An 18,827-nucleotide genomic window follows, 5' to 3' on the forward strand; every position below is an offset into this window, starting at 1 on the left:
TTCATTAGTGTCTTTAATTTAAAAACTGTATCATCTTTGTCCAAATACATTGTCAGACAAGAATGTCGTCAAACAAGCATGACAACATACATTTCTGAACTATGAAAAAACAATAATGTCAGCTAATTAAACGATATTTAAGTTTTTTTTTTAGCAATCTCACAACATAACTTAACAATAAAAAAGAAGAGATAAATATGAGATAAGAAGAAAAAATCTTATTTTTTCTACTATTAAATATTATTCATTTTATACTATTAGTGACTTGAGGTTCTACACTAAAATGTTAACATTATTTTATTTTCTTATCGATTCTTGCAGTACATCCAAAACTCTAGAGGGCGCCAACGGTGGCTCGACTCTACAGCACGGAAGTTATTATGTCGTGTAAAAATACCTTTGTACATGTGAGGAACTAACTATGGCTCAAACAGAAAACAATATCAAGAAAACCTCTTCTAGAGACTTGTTGGCCTGTGGCAACGGAAAAGGTGAGACATTCTTTGAAAAAGAAAAAATAAAGACTCCATTCCAGGTTTAGAGGAAATTAACTTGAGTTTCTAACAGATCAATTCGGATAACTCTAAGCTCTAATCATGATCTTGATGTACTTTGTGTGTGGTGGAAATACAATTTCGTTTGATAAAACTCACTAGAAGTCAATTAACATGTGAAATAAAAATAATGTTTCTAAATGAACATTTGACCAGTTGAGAAGAACTACTCTCAAATCATAATGTAGGCATTTATGTGCTTTGTTGTTACTTCTTATTTGCATTGTAACCGAATATAATTTTGGGAACACTTAATCTTAAATGAATTAACTTTGATATCTCCAGGAATCCATGAGAAACTTCTGCTGAAGTCTAAAAGTGCTTCAGTGCAGACAGAAAAGGTCCCCAGAAGTAGTGGTGAGTATGTTCATGTCATCTGTTGGGTTACCTTTAATGCATAATTGCTATTATAAGAGTGTATTGTTGTGCTAGTCTTGGACAGACTGCAAAGTTTCCTTCCCCAAATCGCCCAAGCCAATGAGTCTCTAAGACAACAGATAGATGAGGCTCCTGCTGGTTTCTTTGACATTGAGAGTGTGGAGGACGCAGAGAAAATCATTGAGATGGTGCGTCTGGTCTCACCACCAGCTGTAGTTTATCATAACATGTCTAAATAAAACAGTATTTCACTTTTTCTATATTAAAAAGATGTGTTTGCCTTGCAGGACGTGGCTCTGGTTGAACTGGATGATTCAGACAGCAGTGAAGAGGATGAATCATCATCATCATCAGAGGAAGACAGCTCAGAGGACGAGGTGCACACTGTCACTGCAAAGACACTCAAACTTCCAGGTGACAGAAAGAGAAAGGCCAACATCCAGGTGATAGGGAAAGAGGCCGAGTGAGAGAACACATACTGCCAACTGGAACTCTGGGAGAGGGCTGGACTCACGCCAGGCCACTTCTGTGCCTATTAAAGAAATATATAACCCTTCCAAGTTTGTTGTTGTTTGGAATGAGCACAGACCAGTGATTTTATTTCCTGGTGAGCTGGCGGACTGACATTTCATGTTCTTTGAAGATTTTTTTTATCCAAAAGGTGATTAAAGGAATAGTTCACCAAAAACTGAAAATGTTTCAAATTTGGAGAAATGTAGCATTACATCACTTGCTCACTGTCTTAATGATGGATTGGTTTATTACAAACATGCAACTTTTTTGCTTCACAAGAGATTGATTGATGCATTGGAGTCATTTGGATCACTTGTGGATTATCGTGATGATTTTAACAACTCTCATTCTGACGGCACCCATTCACTGCAGAGGATCCATTGGTGAGCGAGTGATTTGATGCTAAATTCCTCCAAATCTTTTCTGATGAAGAAACAAACTCATATGAGATGGTGAGTACATTTTCACATTTTTATTTTTGGGGAGACTAAAAGTAACTCTTGTGTTATTTCAGTTGAGCATACTTGAAAAATGGATTGTTTTCTGGCATTAACTATTAAAGTTCAATGTTTCAATCAAGAAAAACAAAGTTTTTTTTCAATTTACATTATTTATTGTAAAAATGGTTTCCTGGCATTTTGTCTGTGGTTGCTATAAAGTTGAAATACTGTTGTGTGTAATGACTGTTTGGCAATATGACACTTCCAGTGTGACTGGCAGCTTATACAGAACCTAAAATACTCTCATATTAACATCTGCACATGATAACATTTCATCTTTTGTCAAATGCATGTCATTGCTCGAAGTGTTCATGCATAACAAAAGCATCATGAATCTTCAGCGAACATTCGGCAACAGATATTTTCAGTCATTTTAACAAGAATGTGTCAGAATACTTCACATTGCATTGAGTTCAAGAGTAAGCTACTATTACATATTTTCCCATCAAGAATGTCCAATATTTTTGAACAAAATAAATAACTTCCTTTTAAAAAGAATAGTGTTTATATAATTTCCCTTTCCAATCATCTGTCTGGAATGCAAAATTAAATATATAAAATAAGACAAGTTGTCATATCATCTAATAAAATATATACAGTTATGCTAATAAAAATGAGTGATGTGAAAATGTTATGCATAATTAAAACCCTTGGGATGTACAAATATGGTAATACAGATTTCATAAAGTGGCAGTGATGCAACAGGCTTTTAAATATAAGACTATATATGTAAAACTAAAGACTGCGTGTATGTGCAATTGGCTGAATAGCTTAAAAAACTGAAACATTCTGAGGCCACGAACACCACCATTTAAAATTTGGGGTCAGGTTTTGTTTTTGATAATACTTTTATGCAAGGATGCATTAAAATGATGAAATGTGACCGTATATGACAGTATAGATGTTTCACAATATTACTGTTTTTACTGTATTTTTGATCAAATACATGCAGCCTTGGTGAGACCTCTTTCAAAAACAGAAAATTTTACTGACCTCAAACTTTTGAACAGTTGTGTAAATAAGCAGTTTTGTCCGAACCAGTTGTGATATGAGCGACAGGACATTTTTTTTGCTTACTTGGTTTCAGCATCACGGCAAAAGCATCATGCAGCAGTTTCACGTTCAGCGTGAAAAGACAAATTATTTATCTCTGGAAACATGATTCGGTAACGCTCAAGAACACTATAGTGTTGTGGTTACTTCCTGAAACTGACTCAGTCTGATAATTCACTTTACCTCAGTATGATACCTCAGTTTTTACTAGTTAAAAACAATGCTTGATCTGATTTGTGGCTGATTCTGTGTCCTTAGGTCCACTTGGAGGTCTTTTGCCATTTTTTCCATTTTAAAACATTGTTAGCCAGTGTAAACTGGCGAGTCAGCATTTTTCCCACTCATTTCCAGAAAAAAGGGTGATAAAAAACGTAGGCACATCAGTGTAGTCATGGCAGGAAATGCTTTTCCTATCAAACCTGCTTCAAGAGCTGCCACTTCAAGCTGCAGTCACGGGCCATGCAGTCTTTTCCACCACGGTTTCATTCAATACTCCACTGTCACCGCTTTAGTCCGCAGGTACTCATGCAGGGCTTCTTCACCTGTATACACATGCATGTTCATAAATCTGGTTTTAAATGATACAGAGAAATGATACAGTGAGTTTTGTTCACTCTTACCAAGGTCTTTCCCAAACCCAGATTGTTTGAAGCCTCCAAAGGGAGCCGCCACATCGGTTTTGTTGTAGGTGTTGACGAACACGGTTCCCGCCTCCAGTCTCTCGCTCACATACATTGCCTTGTTGATGTCACGGGTGAAGACTCCAGAGGCCAGGCCGAACTCTGTGTTATTGGCTCTGCTCAGAACTCCATCTACATCACTGATGAGCATCAAAAAACCATATTAGATGCTGTTCTAATGAACTCTTGCCTTGGATCATCTTGCAGGTCTGACTGCCACAGAAAGTCCTACTAAGGTCCCAAAAGCCAGCTTACCCATCTTTGAATTTGGATACCACCATAACAGGGCCAAATGATTCCTCTTTGGCGATGAACATGTGGTCCTCTACATCTGTGAAGACTGTGGGCTCCATAAAAAAGCCTGTAAGCATAAATGGGCAGAAATGAGAAATGGAATAATTAAATTAACTAAAACTACTCAAAATTATTTTTGGTAACTGAAATAAAGTTGAAATAAAACATTATTATTAGATGAAACTTAGAAAAATTAAAAGAAAATTAGAAATGCTGCCTGAAATAAATAAATTTAAATACTTAAAACACTAAAACTGAAAAAAAAAAACCCTAATAAAAATAACAAAATCCAATAAAATGACTAAAACTATTAAAATGAATTTAAAATGAAAAAACTTTTAAAAAAAAAGAGAAATGGTGCCTTGGCAGCTAACTGAAAAAAGTTACTTAAAATTACTAAAAACTAAACCTAAAATAAAAAATAAAGCTAAATATAAGTAATATACAAATTTTTAAAAACTTATATGACAAAATCACATAAAATTACTAAAACTTAAATTGTAATTAAATTACAATACTTGAACTAAATTAAAGTACTAATATTGATAAAACTAAAACTTAAAATATATAAAAAATAGAAATATATATAAAAAACTAATAAAAATGACAAAACACATAAAATCAGTACAACTTAAAATCTAAAAATAAAAGCCAATTCAAAATATTAAGAAATAATATTATAGCATCTAAATGATTCTAAAATAACACTGGGAATAATGCATATACTGTATGATTATACATTACCAAAATTGCCTTATTTGCATTCAAAAACATTCACAAAACAAATTTACGTTCACAAACCCTTTTAAATCATGGGTGTCTGGTTAGATTGGAGGTCTCACCTGGTCTGTCCACCTGTCTCCCGCCATACACAAGCGTCGCCCCCTCCTTCACGCCGAGCTCACAGTACTCCACCAGCTTGTCCAGGTGAGCCTTGTGGTTCTGAGGTCCGTGATCTGTGGAGCGATCCAAAGGATCTCCAATCTTCATCTTCTTGATTTCCTCAACCTGAGCACAAAAAAAACCCACCAGTGTGTCATCATCTAGAAGCAGGTCGCAGGCTTTAATATACAATCAATATGTTCAAAGGAAACACATACCACTCTCCTGATGTACTCGTCATGAATGGACTCCTCAACAAACAGCCGGCCTGCAGCAATACAGTTTTCTCCCTTGTTAAAGTAAACAGAGCTCATGCCCTGCAACATCCACACAAACACACAGTAAGCTCAAGACGATGATGATCGTGCATCTGTAACATTTGACACTAGTTGTCTTCTCTCACCATTCTCACTGCTTTGTCCATGTCGCAGTCGCTGAAGATGATGAGGGGAGATTTACCGCCCAGCTCCAGAGAAACCTTCTTCAAGTTACTGACTGCGCAACTGCAACATAAACAACAGAAATCATCAGCTGGAGGCTCTTTCGAAGCACTGTATAAGAGTTTGAATGATTGACTGTCATTGTACATGACATATTTGAGTAATAGAGTAATCAACTATAGTGCTGACTTTAGTTAAATTACATGAATGGGACTCACCTTTTCATGATTTGTTTGCCTATGGGAGTAGAGCCGGTGAAACCCAGCTTACGGATATCAGGGTGATCGGACATCCTCTGCCCGACCAGACCACCTGAGAGAAAGAGATGACCGAAATGTCAGTCATCACAGGGAGTAAGAAAGTTAAGCGATAAATAACACTGATCTTATCTCAGTGACAACATGATCCTTTAAAACTTCACAGCTTAAATAACACTTTTCTTGTATGGAATATACAGTGCCCTCCAAAAGTATTGGAACTGTAAAGACAAAATTGCTTTGCTGGCTGTGGAGTCAAGACATTTACAAATATGATTAAAAGATGAATATGAGACAAAACTACAGAATGTCACATTTTATTGGGTGATTCAACACATAGATGTTTTACCAGCTAAGACGTTCAGCACTTTTAGAGTTTCATCCCTCTATCTGATGTGAGCATAAGTATTGGAACAGTTGCCTCACAGGTCTTTCTAAGTGATCAGCTGTGTCCTGTAGCTGATGACAGACAAATCATAAATGCTGTGAAAATGAACCCTAAAAGACGTGTCTGTAAAATCACCAACAACTTCCAGAAAGCTGGGGTGATGCTCTGACAATCTACTGTCCTCAGGAGACTTTGACACAGAATTACAGATGCTACACACGAGATGCAAACCTCTGACCAGCACCAAAAATAGAAAGGCAAGATTAGAGTTTGCAAAAACAAAGATGAACCTTTATCTAAGTGATGTGAAAGCAAAAATGTGGAGACAAAAAGGGAACTGCAAATGATCTCAAGCATACAGCCTAATCTGTAAAGCATGGTGGAGGTGTTGTCATGGCATGGGCATGCATGGCTGCCTCTGAACCTCTCAACTTTACTGATGACTTAATGTATGATGACAGTAGCAGAATGAATTTGGAAGGGTACAAAACCATCTTGCCTACAAATATTCATGAAAATGCCACCAGATTCATTGGGAAGTGCTTCATATTGCATCAGGACAATGACCCAAAACACCCTGCCAGTTCAGTCAAGGAGTTTATAAGGGCAAAGAAATGGAAAGTCTTAGATTGTCCAAGTCAATCTCCAGATTTAAATCCGATTGAACATGAATTTCACCAGCTGGAGAGGAGAGTAAAGGCAGAAACTCCCCAAAACAAGCAACAATTGGAATTGGCTGCATTACTCGTTTGGCTCTGTTCGAAGGCGGTCGCATTTTTCTTCCCTCCCTCCCTCCTGAACTTCCCTGCTTGCTCTCTTGTATTGTCCTGTCCTCTTAAGAGACTCTCGCTGCACTATTTGCAAAACCGAAATTATGGATCTGATCAACTGGTCTCTAAATGCAATTGACACCATCTTCTCGACTAGGAAAGCGGGATCTGGAGAACCGGAATGTCCCGCTGGGACGTTTGCTGCTGGCTACACGATGGACGCATGGGAGAGATGGCGGATCGTGTGTCTGGCGGCTCTCTCCGTGGAGGACATTGAAGACATCTTCTTATTCGGAACAATGATAACTGGGTTTCTGCTATTTGGATTAGGCGTTGCCCTAAATTATCAGAAAATTAAGGAGACGGGACTGGCTGTCCAAAACCTCTCACGGCTGCCCGTCATGATTGAGGCTGTAGGCAGAGCGGTCGCCTCGGAGACTGAGGCGATTAACCGCAATATGGATTCAATCACGGCTAAGCTCTCGGCTTTGGATAGAAAAATCGACGGACATGGAGATCAGAATGGACAATGAGAATTAGCTGTGAAACTGGAAGACAGCTGTTCGCACTAAGACAAAACAATCTTATCTCTTTCCGGCTTCCCACAACAGAACGGCTTGGCAAGGCCGCTCTGGTATCAACTCTCCGGTGAATACTGCAGGGAGACGCTCTTTCTTCCATTCCCTCCTCCCAAAAACACCTTGTTATTGTCGGGCGCTTGTGCTCTGTCCAAGGACGTTTCCATGGCAATTGCTATGTCGCATCACAACCTGTGAACTGAGTCGACTGGTTTGGAGTGTTGGCGAAACGGATTTCAAGGCATACGAACTCACACGAACTTACACATACACACACTCATACACCTCCCTAACCCCATCCCACGCCTTCGTCGCTTCATCCTGTCAGGCGTTAACGGGTCCGTGGGTTTGCGCTGTAATGGCGGCTGGCCGGATGGCTGTTTCGTCTGAACTAGGATTACTATGCAAGTTATGTTCCTGTGTTGACTGTGCTTTATGCTGAGGTTTTTTGTCTGTTCTCGCGCTGCGTTCTCTTCCAAGAACGCAGTGCGAGGACACTTTTTTTCTCCTCCCTTTCCTCATGTTATGCTGTATTTCTTCTTCTCTATTGCATTTCGTTGCCTTGTACCTACATGTGCAATGACAATAAATTGAATCCAATCCAATCCAATCCAATCCAATTAAAGGCTGGGAAAAGTCTTTCAAAGGATGAGACCAAGAGTCTGGTGATGTCTATGGGTCACAGACTCACTGCTGTGATTGTGCGCAAGGGATCTGCAACTAAATAATAGCTTTTAATCTTTTATATCTGCCTTATGTTCAACTGTCCCAATACTTATGATCACATCAATGAGTGGGATGGACTCTAAAAGTGCTGTTCTTTTTATTTGGTAAAACATGTATGTGTTGAAACGGCTAATAATAAAATGTGACATTCTGTAGTTTTGTCTCATATTCATCTTTTAATCATATTTGCAAATGTCTTGACTCCACAGCCAACAGAGCAATTTTGTCTTTACTGTTCCAATACTTATGGAGGGCACTGTACATGTGCTTTAACAAACAGACAAGCTGGACATTTCTGCTTTTGAACCTTCTAGAATGAAACCCATAGATTTTCATTGTAAGTACATTACTGTGAATGAGATCTATTTGTTTATACAACTCGAAAGATGAGTCGAATCCTGATACCTGATCCTGGAACAATGTTGATCACTCCTTTGGGAATGCCAGCTTTGACTGTCAACTCAGCAAACTTCAGCGCGGTTAGTGGGGTTACCTGGAAAAATCAAGAGAATTTAAGTCTAGTTCCAGTAGTTTGTGTTTTTTAGACAATAAATAAATCAAATTTTGTTTATTGTTTCTGTATTGTATATTTTAATTTTATATAATTCAGTTGTTATTTTATTAATAGTATTTGTACTTAAATATAGTATAGTAAAATATAGTATATGTATTAATTTATATTTTATCAGATAAAATCTATATATTACTATAAATATATATAAATATAAACATAAAATCAGCAAATTTCACTGTGGTTAATGGGAAAATATTGAGAAAATATCAAAAGAATTAGGAATATAATTTGTATCCAATGTTCTGTTTTTCAGAAAATAAATCATATTTTGTTTATTTTTTGTATATTATATAATTTTTATAATTTAATTCTTATTAATTTATTTAATAGTATTTTTACTTTAATTATTAAAATATAGCATACATATTAATTTATATCAAATATATATTGATATAAAAATAAATATAAACTAATAGCAAATATCAGTTCAGTTAGTGGGATAATATAGAGAGAATATAAAAAGAAATAAGAACATAGGCTAGTCTAGCTAATAAGCAGAATTTATTTTGTTCAAAAAAGTATTTTGTGTATATTGTATTTTTTTTATAATTCAATTGTTATTAATTTATGTAATAGTATTTTTACTTTGTTAAAATATAGTAGGGGAGCATGCAGAAAGAATTGAGAATATTTGTTTTCAATTAATATTTCACATAATATTTAGCTTTTATTGTATAGTGTATATTTTTATAATCAATAATAATATTAATTATATATACACATATATATATATATATATATATATATATATATATATATATATATATATATATATATATATATATATATATATATATATATATTTTTTGTGTTTGTGTGTTTTACCTGAGCAGGTTTCAAGACGAGCGTGTTTCCCGCCGCCAGACAGGCAGCACTCTTCCATGCCAACATCATAAGTGGGTAATTCCAAGGAATCACTATGGCACACACACTAAGACACAAACAAACACCATCTTACACATTTATGCTAATCAAATTTGCATACACTCACACACTCATTTACAATCACTCACCCCAGAGGCTCTTTCTTTGTAAAGGTGAGGTTGCGATTGGGTCTGGCCTGATTGATGGGTATCGTTGAGCCCTGTGAGGAACAGGACATGATGCGTCAGTGACAGGAAACTATAAAATGAAGGCCTGAGTGAACACACACACACACCTGGATCTTGTCACACCAGCCAGCAAAGTATCTAAACGTCTGAATGGACATGCCAACGTGTGTTTTCAAGGCCAGAGTATAAACGGCACCAGAATCAATCGTCTCAATAGTTGCCAACTCCTCCTGGTGTTCCTCCATCAGGTCAGCCAAACTACACACAAAAGAAGTCAAAAAGTTCCCATTTTGTTGCAAATAAAGTATGCCCGACAGGTAGTTCTCTGTTCTCTGAGAAATCAATTCTAGGTCAAATGATCGCACTGTATTCCTATTTGTTTTGCAAATGAGTTTAGCTTTTCATATCTATGCCAAATATTGGCCCAGTTGCTCAATAAAGTCAACAAAACTCTCTAACACATCTTACCTGTAGAGCAGCCGTCCACGGTCACGTGGGTTCATCTTTCCCCAAGGTCCGTTGTCGAAGGCCTCTTTGGCTGCACTAACCGCTCTGTCCACATCCGCCACGGATGCAAAGGACACCTTACAGATCACCTGAAACACAACACAACCATTAGTCATGCCCCAAGTGAGTTTATGTGTGTGTTTGAGATGACTGAACATACCGAGCCATCTGTTGGGTTCACAGTGTTGTATGTCTTTCCATCTTCGGCATCTTCGAAGTTGCCGTTAATGAAACACTGATATGGCATCTTCACTGTCATGTTATTGACATCTTTTGTCACGTAGTCGATGACCAGCTCCTCCTCCTGGTCTTCTCCGCGCAGGCGGCGGACGAACATCTGGATGAAGCTCTGGAAGGTGGTGGCCATGTAGACGTCCTCATTCTGAAGCTGAACTCCTCCACATTTCTGCTTCACCTCCTCCACCAATCTAAACCAAACAATCACAATAACGCAGTATCCACTTATAATGTTCATAAAGGTCTCCTTCAAAAAAATAATTTAGTTTTCATGATCATATTCCACCATCTTACAATTAAACAAGCTGTTTTTGACTTTAATATTACTTTAATAAGACTCTGTTGTGATTGGCTAACCTGTGAATGAAACTCAAAATACTTCTGCATGATAAATACTGAATCAATATCGACACGTATACATGGTATATCATGTTAATTTTATCATGGTTGTGACATCAATATGAATATTTTTTGCCTCTTAGTTTCAGTGTTATTATTGTTAACTAAAATGAAAAATTTTACAAAATTATTAAATGTCAGTCATTGAAATAAAGCTGAAATAAAATACAAATATAATATGAAAAAATTAAACAATAATTAGAAATATTGCATAGAAACTAATAATAAAATTAAGCTTAAATACAAAAAAATATTTAAAGATAAGAATAAAGAAATAGAAATAAAGATTAAAAATAAATCCAATAAATGAATACAAAAAATAAAATAAATAGAAATATATAAAAATAATTACTAAAAAATAAAAGCTAATTTAAAATATAGAAATGATAGAAATAAATAAAATAAACAAGATAAATAAATGATGGTCAGACCCACCTGACTACATCCATAGAAGCAGCTCCAGACTTAAAGAAATCGGTTGTGTCGTCAATAACTGCTACATTACTCAGAATACCTTTCCAGATCGCCTAGACAAGTAGAAAATAACATTAAAATGACATAATTGCTTGAATATATACTGCATTACATTTCTGAGAGACATAAACATACACACACCCTGATTTCCTCTGCCATTTTCTTCTCGTCGTCTGTGAGGTCCAAACTGGCAGCCTCATCTGATGAGAAGTATTTGGATGCAGGAATCATCTTTCCATCCTCAAACTGCAAGTTCTTCACCTGGAGCTGCACAGTGATATTGTAATAAAGCAGTTATTATGAATTTGTAGCACAGATTTAATGCATTAAAAGCCTAGAAGCTAAGGAAATAAAAGAGCAGAAGCTAACCGCTTTTCCATCAGACCCAAACAGAATAAGCCCAGATTTGGCAATAAGTCCAGGCTGAGACGCCCCTTCCACCTCGATTGGCTGACCTGCAGGCACTGACCCACTCAGCATTGATGAGCTGTACAGAGTTACTGGCTACACAACAGAACACACACACACACACACAAACAAACACACACATTACTATAAAGTAAAGACATCACCCACTTAACATCTTACAGCAGGACCATCAGAATTAGTCAGTCTTGAGTTTGTCTAAAATTAGTTTTTGATACCAAATATGAAGTATCTTTTTGTTATGTCCCATTTCGATCAAGATTCAAACGAACTATGTGTTTAGAAAATGCACCTTTCCATCAATGACTACCCAGGCACCCGGAACTTTATCATGACCACGGATCCAGTTATGGATGACCTCTGCTGGCTGAGCCATATTCACCTGGAGAAAGAGAGGCAAAGACAGATAAAATGATGTTCACCTCCTGGACTTTCTTTGCTTACCTTTGAAAACCCTACGCTTAATTTGGACCAATTAACATAACTGTCTCTGTGTCTCACCTTAGCATTGGATTTCTTTTGGATTCCCTCATAGCTGGCTCCTTCTTCAGACTGAGGGATCTTTGGAGCTTTGCCGTCTGCAATGAGCTGTACAGCTTCTACCTGTTTGAACACAATTTGGAAGTCAACTCAGATTCATGAACCTCACAGGAGTCAAAATCTAATATTTAGTTTGCATGAAAAGTGTTTTTGAAAATGTTCTTAATAATTACCATAGCCTTGATGCCCTCTGGAAACAGAAAGCGGTTATAAAGTGCGTCCACTGTGTCGTTGGGCTCTACTGGACATTCTTTTTGGAGCAGGATGGGGCCGGTGTCTAAACCATCATCAGCCCAGAATATACTAAACCCCGCTTTCCTATCACCCTCGATTAGTGTCCTGCACACACACATTTAAATCCATTTCATTTAAAGGAATAGTCCATCCAAAAATGACAATTTTCTAAAAATCTACTCACCCTCCAGCCATCCAAGATGTGGATGAGTTTGTTACTTCATCAGAGCATCACTTGCTCACCAATGGATCCTCTGCAGTAAATGGGTGCCGACAGAATGAGTCCAAACAGCACATCACAATAATCCAAAAGTAATCCACATGACTCCAGTCCAGCAATAAAGTCTTGTGAAGTGAAAAGCTGCATGTTTGTAAGAAACAAATCCATGCATCCATAATCTATAATAAAGCTTCACATCAAAATCTACCAACTAATTGTTTTGGACTGTTTTGCTGGTAAACGGTGCTTAATCTGTCCATATTTTTCTCCTGATTCAGACAAGATGAGTTTTTCACTGGAGAAAGCAATATTATAAAGAGAGGATTCATACTTTAGCTGGAAGCAACAGCCTAAAGTTAAACACATCTTGATGGATTTGTTTATTACAAGCATGCAGCTTTGCACATGTTAGTTGATGGACTGGTGTCGCATGGATTACTTGTGTATTGTTTGGACTCTGACGGCACCCATTCACTGCAGAGGATCCATTTGTGAGCAAGAGATGTAATACTAAATTTTTCCAAATCTCTTCCAATGAAGAAACAAACTCGAGTACATCTTGGATTACCTGTCCTGAGGGTGAGTAAATTTTCACCATATTTTCATTTTTAGTGTAGCTATAAAGAATTACACTTTGGTAAAATCTCACCAGTTAATGGCAGAGGCTCCTCTGTGTCTAGGCAGGATGGAGGGGTGATAAATGATGGAGCCGTGTTTGGGGAAGTCAATCACATTCATGGGGATGAACTGGGAGCAGAAGGGCATGACGTTCAACTCAGCGCCCACCGCTTTGTACGCCTCCACCACCTCTGGGATGGGCTTACCCTTCACCCGCCACCGTGGGAACTTAAACACCGGCGTCCCGTCCTTCTCCGCCACCACCGCTGAAGGTCAGAGAGAGATTGATTCTGAGAAGTTATATAAGGTCACACCTGGCATATTCAGACTTTACTGAACTTACCAATCAATATACATACTTAAGTAACTGACCTTGTCTTTTATATCTGAATCTATAAATGTATCAGTAATAAACTGTTAGTGCAGGCCGAGTATTACCACTGTATCAACTTCAAGGGCACTGTTCACCACCTCAATACAGTCATTAAAATGGTAATCAGCACATTATGTAATCATGATTTGTTGGAGATTAATCAAAAAGTAACAATTCAGAGTGCTAGAGGCCTTTTTTTGCTTTTTGTTAATTGTATAATAAATAAAAAGAAAACAAATAGAATACAAAATGGTTTCATCCATTTCTAGTTCACCCAAAAATGAAAATTCTGTCATCATTTACTAAGTTCCAAACCTGTATGAGTTTCTTTCTTCTGATGAACACAAAAGATATTTTGAAGAATGTTGGTAACCAAACAGTTGATGGTGGCCATTGACTTCCATAGTATTTTTTTCCACACTATGGAAGTAAATGGCTACCACCATCAATTGTTTGGTTATGAACATTGTTTAAAATATTTTTAAAGATAAAAAATAATAATAAAAATAAATAAATGTGTGTGTATGTGTATATATATATATATATATATATATATATATATATATATATATATATATATATATATTATTTACACACACACACACACACCTATAATAATATGTTATAATTATAATTACAAATTATTATGCATTAATAATTTTTGTGTAATAATGATATTGTAATACTTATCAATATGCATGCAATTTCTAATTAAATTATTAATGCATAATAATTTTTATTTTCATTATTAAATGTTATTAGATAATTAAATATATTTTAAATATTAAATAAGAGTTAAAAAAAATTGGGACACTCAACATTGGGCAACGATATACTGATGTAATGAATGAAGCCCTTTACCGTCTGTAATTCATTCAAATTCTTGTAAGAATGATCGTGCCTCCTCTTTGTTCTCACATACATCACAAATGCTCTGATCACTGGTGGACTTTTCAGCTCACACGGCTTCACACCACTTTCACCAAAACAGTGTGGTCATTATGCTGGATGTACTTCTTCTCTGACCAACACTGAACTGTTCCTGTGCCTCACGCAAACATAAACACTCACACACAGTTGAGCTGTGAGCCAATGTGCTGCTCAGGCATGCAGCATTGTGACTGAAGTTGGATGACCTTGCTTCCTCTAAGCATTCATTACAACAATGACAGCCTTAATGTTATCTACAAACCTGATAAATTTGATTAGAGACGTTCAAAAGTTTCTCATTTTCCTGTTCTCCATCTCTCACTTGCCTTTCTGTGACACTTCCCAGCCCCATTACACCATTACAGTAAAAAAAACGGTCTGTGCTCCACTCTATCCCACCCATCTGACACTCACCCAGGGGGTCCGCCTTGCCGTCCTTATCAGGAACTGTGAATACGCCCACCACTTTATGGCCCTGCTTGCGGAGGTTTGTGTACACTTCCTGTCCAAACAAGCTCTGGCCAATCAGGGCCAGCTTCAGCTTATTTTGGTAGTAAGCCTGTGAGAAACAGTATTATAATGTTTAAACATTTTAAACAAGCTCACCAGACAAAGCTATATGATTCACTGTAAAGTGTCACCCAGATTAAAATATGAAACATAATCAGTTTATAAATCCAATTACATAACATGACCCTTTGTTCTCTGAAACCAACCATTGCTGTGATATTTACATATTATATATTTTCATATTTACCAGCTGATTTAGTGTTCAGTGTATTATGGGACAATGACAAAATCTCAAAGTCAAAAATGATTAAAAGGAAGACATATGGTTTTAAAACATAAATAATGTATATTATTTTTTTGTTATTTATTCTTGTTTGAGTAAATAAGAAATTCAGTAAATATTCAATAAATACACATACACAATTGTACAATCTTTCAAATGACTTTTAATTCAGATAATGATCAAAATGAGGACAAATTGTTTTAAAATACAAATAATACATTTTACTATTATTGTTGTTATTATTGTTTTAATCAATACGATATTATGCCAATTAATTTATACCAAGCCTTTTAAAGTTTTTGTTTTTAAATCTATCCAATGATTTTAATTCAGAAATCTCCATTGTCTGCATGAATTGCATTTTTTTGTATTTTTTAAATAGCTTTACAGACTAAAATGAGCACAACATTGTCTATTTCATTTCACTATAATCAGTTCTATTTTGTATTGTTATTATTATTATTAATTTTTTTAAACACCTAAGTTTTAATCTTTGTTTTGTGTGTGTACATATGATGCTTTGGCAATGTTGTATGCAAAATAATCATGGCCAATAAAATACTTTGAAACTGTGCTGCACAATGGGGCTAAAATTAAAGAGCTGCTATGAGACATAACCAGCTCAAGCATTGCTTACACAGCAAACATGTAGTGAAGTTTATTATGGCTTGTCATAGCAAGATCATGCATGCAAAATGTTTATCTATCAGTGCACATGTGATCTTAAGTTCTAGTTTGTGTTCTAGTAATAGTGACATTAGTAATATGATCTGCCTTCATATTCTCGCCCCCCTGCTGATGCAACTCTCCACGGATCTGTCCAGTGGAAGTAATCCGACGAAGCAACGTGGCAAACATTAAATCCCAAACCGGTTTAACTATATAGAACCCTATATCTAATTAACATGCATATAGTGTGCATATGTAGTATAGCACCTACAACATTGCATGAAGACACTGGGTTAAATATCATCTGACAGCACGCTTACAATAACTGCATGTGTAAACCCTGTATTATAATGTTATTTAAGAGTTCACCAACATTTAATATCTTATTTTATCTTATCTGCCATCAATACAGCACATTTTCACGTTTGCATTCATTCATATCTATGGCAAAATCACCAACGCTGAAGATGCGATTACTCACAGAGCTCGAGGAGAATTTCCTTATGATCGTGTTCGCCGTCCACAACATGGTGAAAATATTATAAACACTTAAAGAAAGGTTACGTTTGAAGTCCGGGGTGGTGGGCTGGGAACATGCGGTACTGTAATCTCACACCTGCGGTTCGCTAAATGACTGTAATGGTCAGTGTGGTAGCGGAACCAGACTGAACCGACGCGACGCGAGTTCAGTGCGTGCGCGCTCCCGGGACATACGTAACGGCGACTATTTATTTAGACAGATGCGCGTAACCGTAGGAGCGTACCCCCAGTTATTAATCAATGATATTATTATAATAACATAACGGATATGTGTGAGGGGCTCATGACGGTAAATGTAAGACTTTTTAAAACCAAGTAAAGAAAATTTAAGCAGTCAATATGTGACCAAGGACCACAAAACCAGGGTCAATTTCTCAAAATTGAGTTCCCCTTCAATTCGGTCACTCAACATTGCTTTGGGAAATACATTTTCCTCGAATATTACTGAAGCTTTATTGAATCACGCCAGTGAAACTGGCCAATGGCGTTCAAGCGCGCGAAATATGAGGGGGCTCGTCACTATATAAAGCAGCGCTTGTACGTCATCCATTCAGAATTTTTTCCTTCAGCAAGAAGCCTGTCAAAGAATCTACCACTCACCTGATCTACACGCTGCAGCGGACACGCCTTCTTCCCCTGCTGTGTTCCGGTAAGTGAGCTTCGGACGAACAATGATGACCTCTCGCGATTGCCTCTCCTGTGTAGAGCCAATCGAACCCTCTGATGGCCACGAATCGTGCGTCTTCTGCCTGGGTCGCGCCCACGCAGAGGCGGCGCTTGGGGGGTCGGACTGCCCCCACTGCGGAGATATGAGTCTCCGGACTCTCAGGCTCCGTGTGGCCATCGTCCAAGGCGATGAACTCGCCCAACTAGCTCTGCCGCGCTCTTCCTCTGAGCCAAGGAGTAAAGTGCCGCGAGTTTCTAATGCGGATCTGTCCGGGTCGGGTGACGAGACCGTGCCGGCTCAGTGCCCACACGCTTCTCACCCCCCTGCTGCAGGTCCCCTCCCAGTGCGCTTCATGGCCGCTGATCTCCGCCCCTCCCCCAGCGCGCAAGATGTGGTGTCTTTCGGAGCCATGGAGGAGGATGATGCCATCTCGGTGGCAGCGTCTGCGAGAGAGGAGTGGTGCAACAGCCCACTGGATTACACTGCGCCCGGCAGTGACGCTGGGGACCTCCATCACAGTGATGTTGAGCTCCTACGCGTCCTGACCAAGGCGGTTGATGAGCTCGGTCTGGAGTGGGCGCCTCCTACCGAGCCGGCCAGAAGCCGTCTGGACGAGCGGTTCCTCCAGTCGGACCGCGGCCGAAAGGACACCCCGCGGAGACCCGGCCCCTTTTTCCCGGAGGTGCACGACGAGATAGCGAAGTCGTGGGTCCCTGGATGAAGGTGGCCCGGAGTCCGGACCCTGAAGTCTTCAAAGAGCTCCGACGCGCCACAGATCTGGCCCTCAGAGCGACGAAGGTGACAGCTCGAGCGATCGGCCGCAATATGGGGAACCTTGTGGCGCTGGATCGTCACCTGTGGCTGACTCTGACCGAGTTGAAAGAGTCAGAGAAGACGGCTCTCCTGGACGCTCCCGTGAATCCCTCAGGTCTCTTTGGAGCGGCGGTGGAGACGTTCACGGAGCGCTTCGTTGAAGCGCAGAAGCAATCGAAGGCCATTAGCCACTTCTTACCAAAGCGCGCTGGCGCGATCCCTCCTGCGCGTTCCCGCTCATCCTCAGCGCAGCGCGCGGGAAGACCGTTCGCCCCTCCTACTGCGGTTCGGCGCGAGCATGAGCCGGCGGTGAGGCCGAGACAACCTTGGCCGAAGCGCCGCCAGGGCTCGAAGGGCCAGAGACCCCGCCCTGTCAGAGACAGCAGGCCACCGGCTACGGAATTAAAGCCGCGTTCCTGATGTTGTCTCGGAGGAGGAAAGCTACACTCAGCGCCGAAGACGAGCCACTGAGAAAGTCTGCTCGCTCCGCTGTGTGTGTTCACCACGCCCCCCTTGCCTGTGGCGGGCGGCGAGAACGATTGTCATGTTTGTGTTTTGACTGTTCCACAGTGCAGTGCAATAAAGTCAAAAAAATACAAAAATCACCTCAATCCCTTACGCAACAAAAATATATTTCTCAATATATTACGTGACAATATATTTAATGTGTCTCCATATATTGTGAAATTTACACAGCAATATATCATATGATATATAACTTACATATATATAATATATTGCAATATAT

The 18,827-nt window shown here is 38.5% G+C and overlaps 2 protein-coding genes across 4 annotated transcripts; one reads left to right on the forward strand and one right to left on the reverse strand.

Annotated features, from left to right (window-relative positions):
* The first annotated feature begins 357 nt into the window (after window positions 1–357).
* On the forward strand, window positions 358–2,551 carry LOC306858768 (NOP protein chaperone 1-like). Its single transcript, XM_079399482.1, has 4 exons — window positions 358–491; window positions 840–911; window positions 987–1,120; window positions 1,220–2,551. The coding sequence occupies exons 1-4, from the start codon at window positions 422–424 to the stop codon at window positions 1,397–1,399; spliced, it is 456 nt and encodes a 151-aa protein (XP_079255608.1). The 5' UTR covers window positions 358–421; the 3' UTR covers window positions 1,400–2,551.
* LOC306858767 (mitochondrial 10-formyltetrahydrofolate dehydrogenase) lies at window positions 2,044–17,457 on the reverse strand. Of its 3 annotated transcripts, none has more exons than XM_079399480.1 (22): window positions 17,200–17,457; window positions 15,012–15,156; window positions 13,326–13,560; window positions 12,396–12,561; window positions 12,184–12,285; window positions 11,975–12,064; window positions 11,626–11,760; window positions 11,398–11,523; window positions 11,218–11,309; window positions 10,307–10,574; window positions 10,108–10,235; window positions 9,747–9,897; window positions 9,601–9,671; window positions 9,413–9,518; window positions 8,419–8,506; window positions 5,513–5,606; window positions 5,258–5,357; window positions 5,073–5,171; window positions 4,815–4,980; window positions 3,934–4,039; window positions 3,619–3,818; window positions 2,044–3,540 (listed from the first exon to the last, which is right to left on the reverse strand). In XM_079399480.1, the coding sequence occupies exons 3-22, from the start codon at window positions 13,439–13,441 to the stop codon at window positions 3,485–3,487; spliced, it is 2,460 nt and encodes an 819-aa protein (XP_079255606.1). In that variant the 5' UTR covers window positions 13,442–13,560; window positions 15,012–15,156; window positions 17,200–17,457; the 3' UTR covers window positions 2,044–3,484. The 3 variants fall into 3 exon arrangements, with proteins under 3 accessions (XP_079255606.1, XP_079255605.1, XP_079255607.1); XM_079399479.1 differs by lacking the exon at window positions 17,200–17,457 and adding an exon at window positions 16,541–16,763; XM_079399481.1 differs by lacking the exons at window positions 15,012–15,156; window positions 17,200–17,457 and adding an exon at window positions 14,860–15,009.
* Window positions 17,458–18,827: the final 1,370 nt, after the last annotated feature.

This window comes from Barbus barbus (assembly GCF_936440315.1).
Source record: "Barbus barbus genome assembly, chromosome: 39".
In the NCBI taxonomy this organism is placed as follows: Eukaryota; Metazoa; Chordata; class Actinopteri; order Cypriniformes; family Cyprinidae; genus Barbus; species Barbus barbus.

Coding starts and splice junctions, on each gene's coding strand:
- LOC306858768 (XM_079399482.1), top strand. CDS start 422: ATGGCTCAAACAGAAAACAATATCAAGAAAACCTCTTCTAGAGACTTG. Junction 492..839: donor GGCCTGTGGCAACGGAAAAG/GTGAGACATTCT, acceptor TGATATCTCCAG/GAATCCATGAGAAACTTCTG. Junction 912..986: donor AAAGGTCCCCAGAAGTAGTG/GTGAGTATGTTC, acceptor TTGTTGTGCTAG/TCTTGGACAGACTGCAAAGT.
- LOC306858767 (XM_079399479.1), bottom strand. CDS start 16,588: ATGTTGTGGACGGCGAACACGATCATAAGGAAATTCTCCTCGAGCTCT. Junction 11,310..11,397: donor AAATGGCAGAGGAAATCAGG/GTGTGTGTATGT, acceptor CTACTTGTCTAG/GCGATCTGGAAAGGTATTCT. Junction 5,358..5,512: donor GGCAAACAAATCATGAAAAG/GTGAGTCCCATT, acceptor TTTATGTTGCAG/TTGCGCAGTCAGTAACTTGA.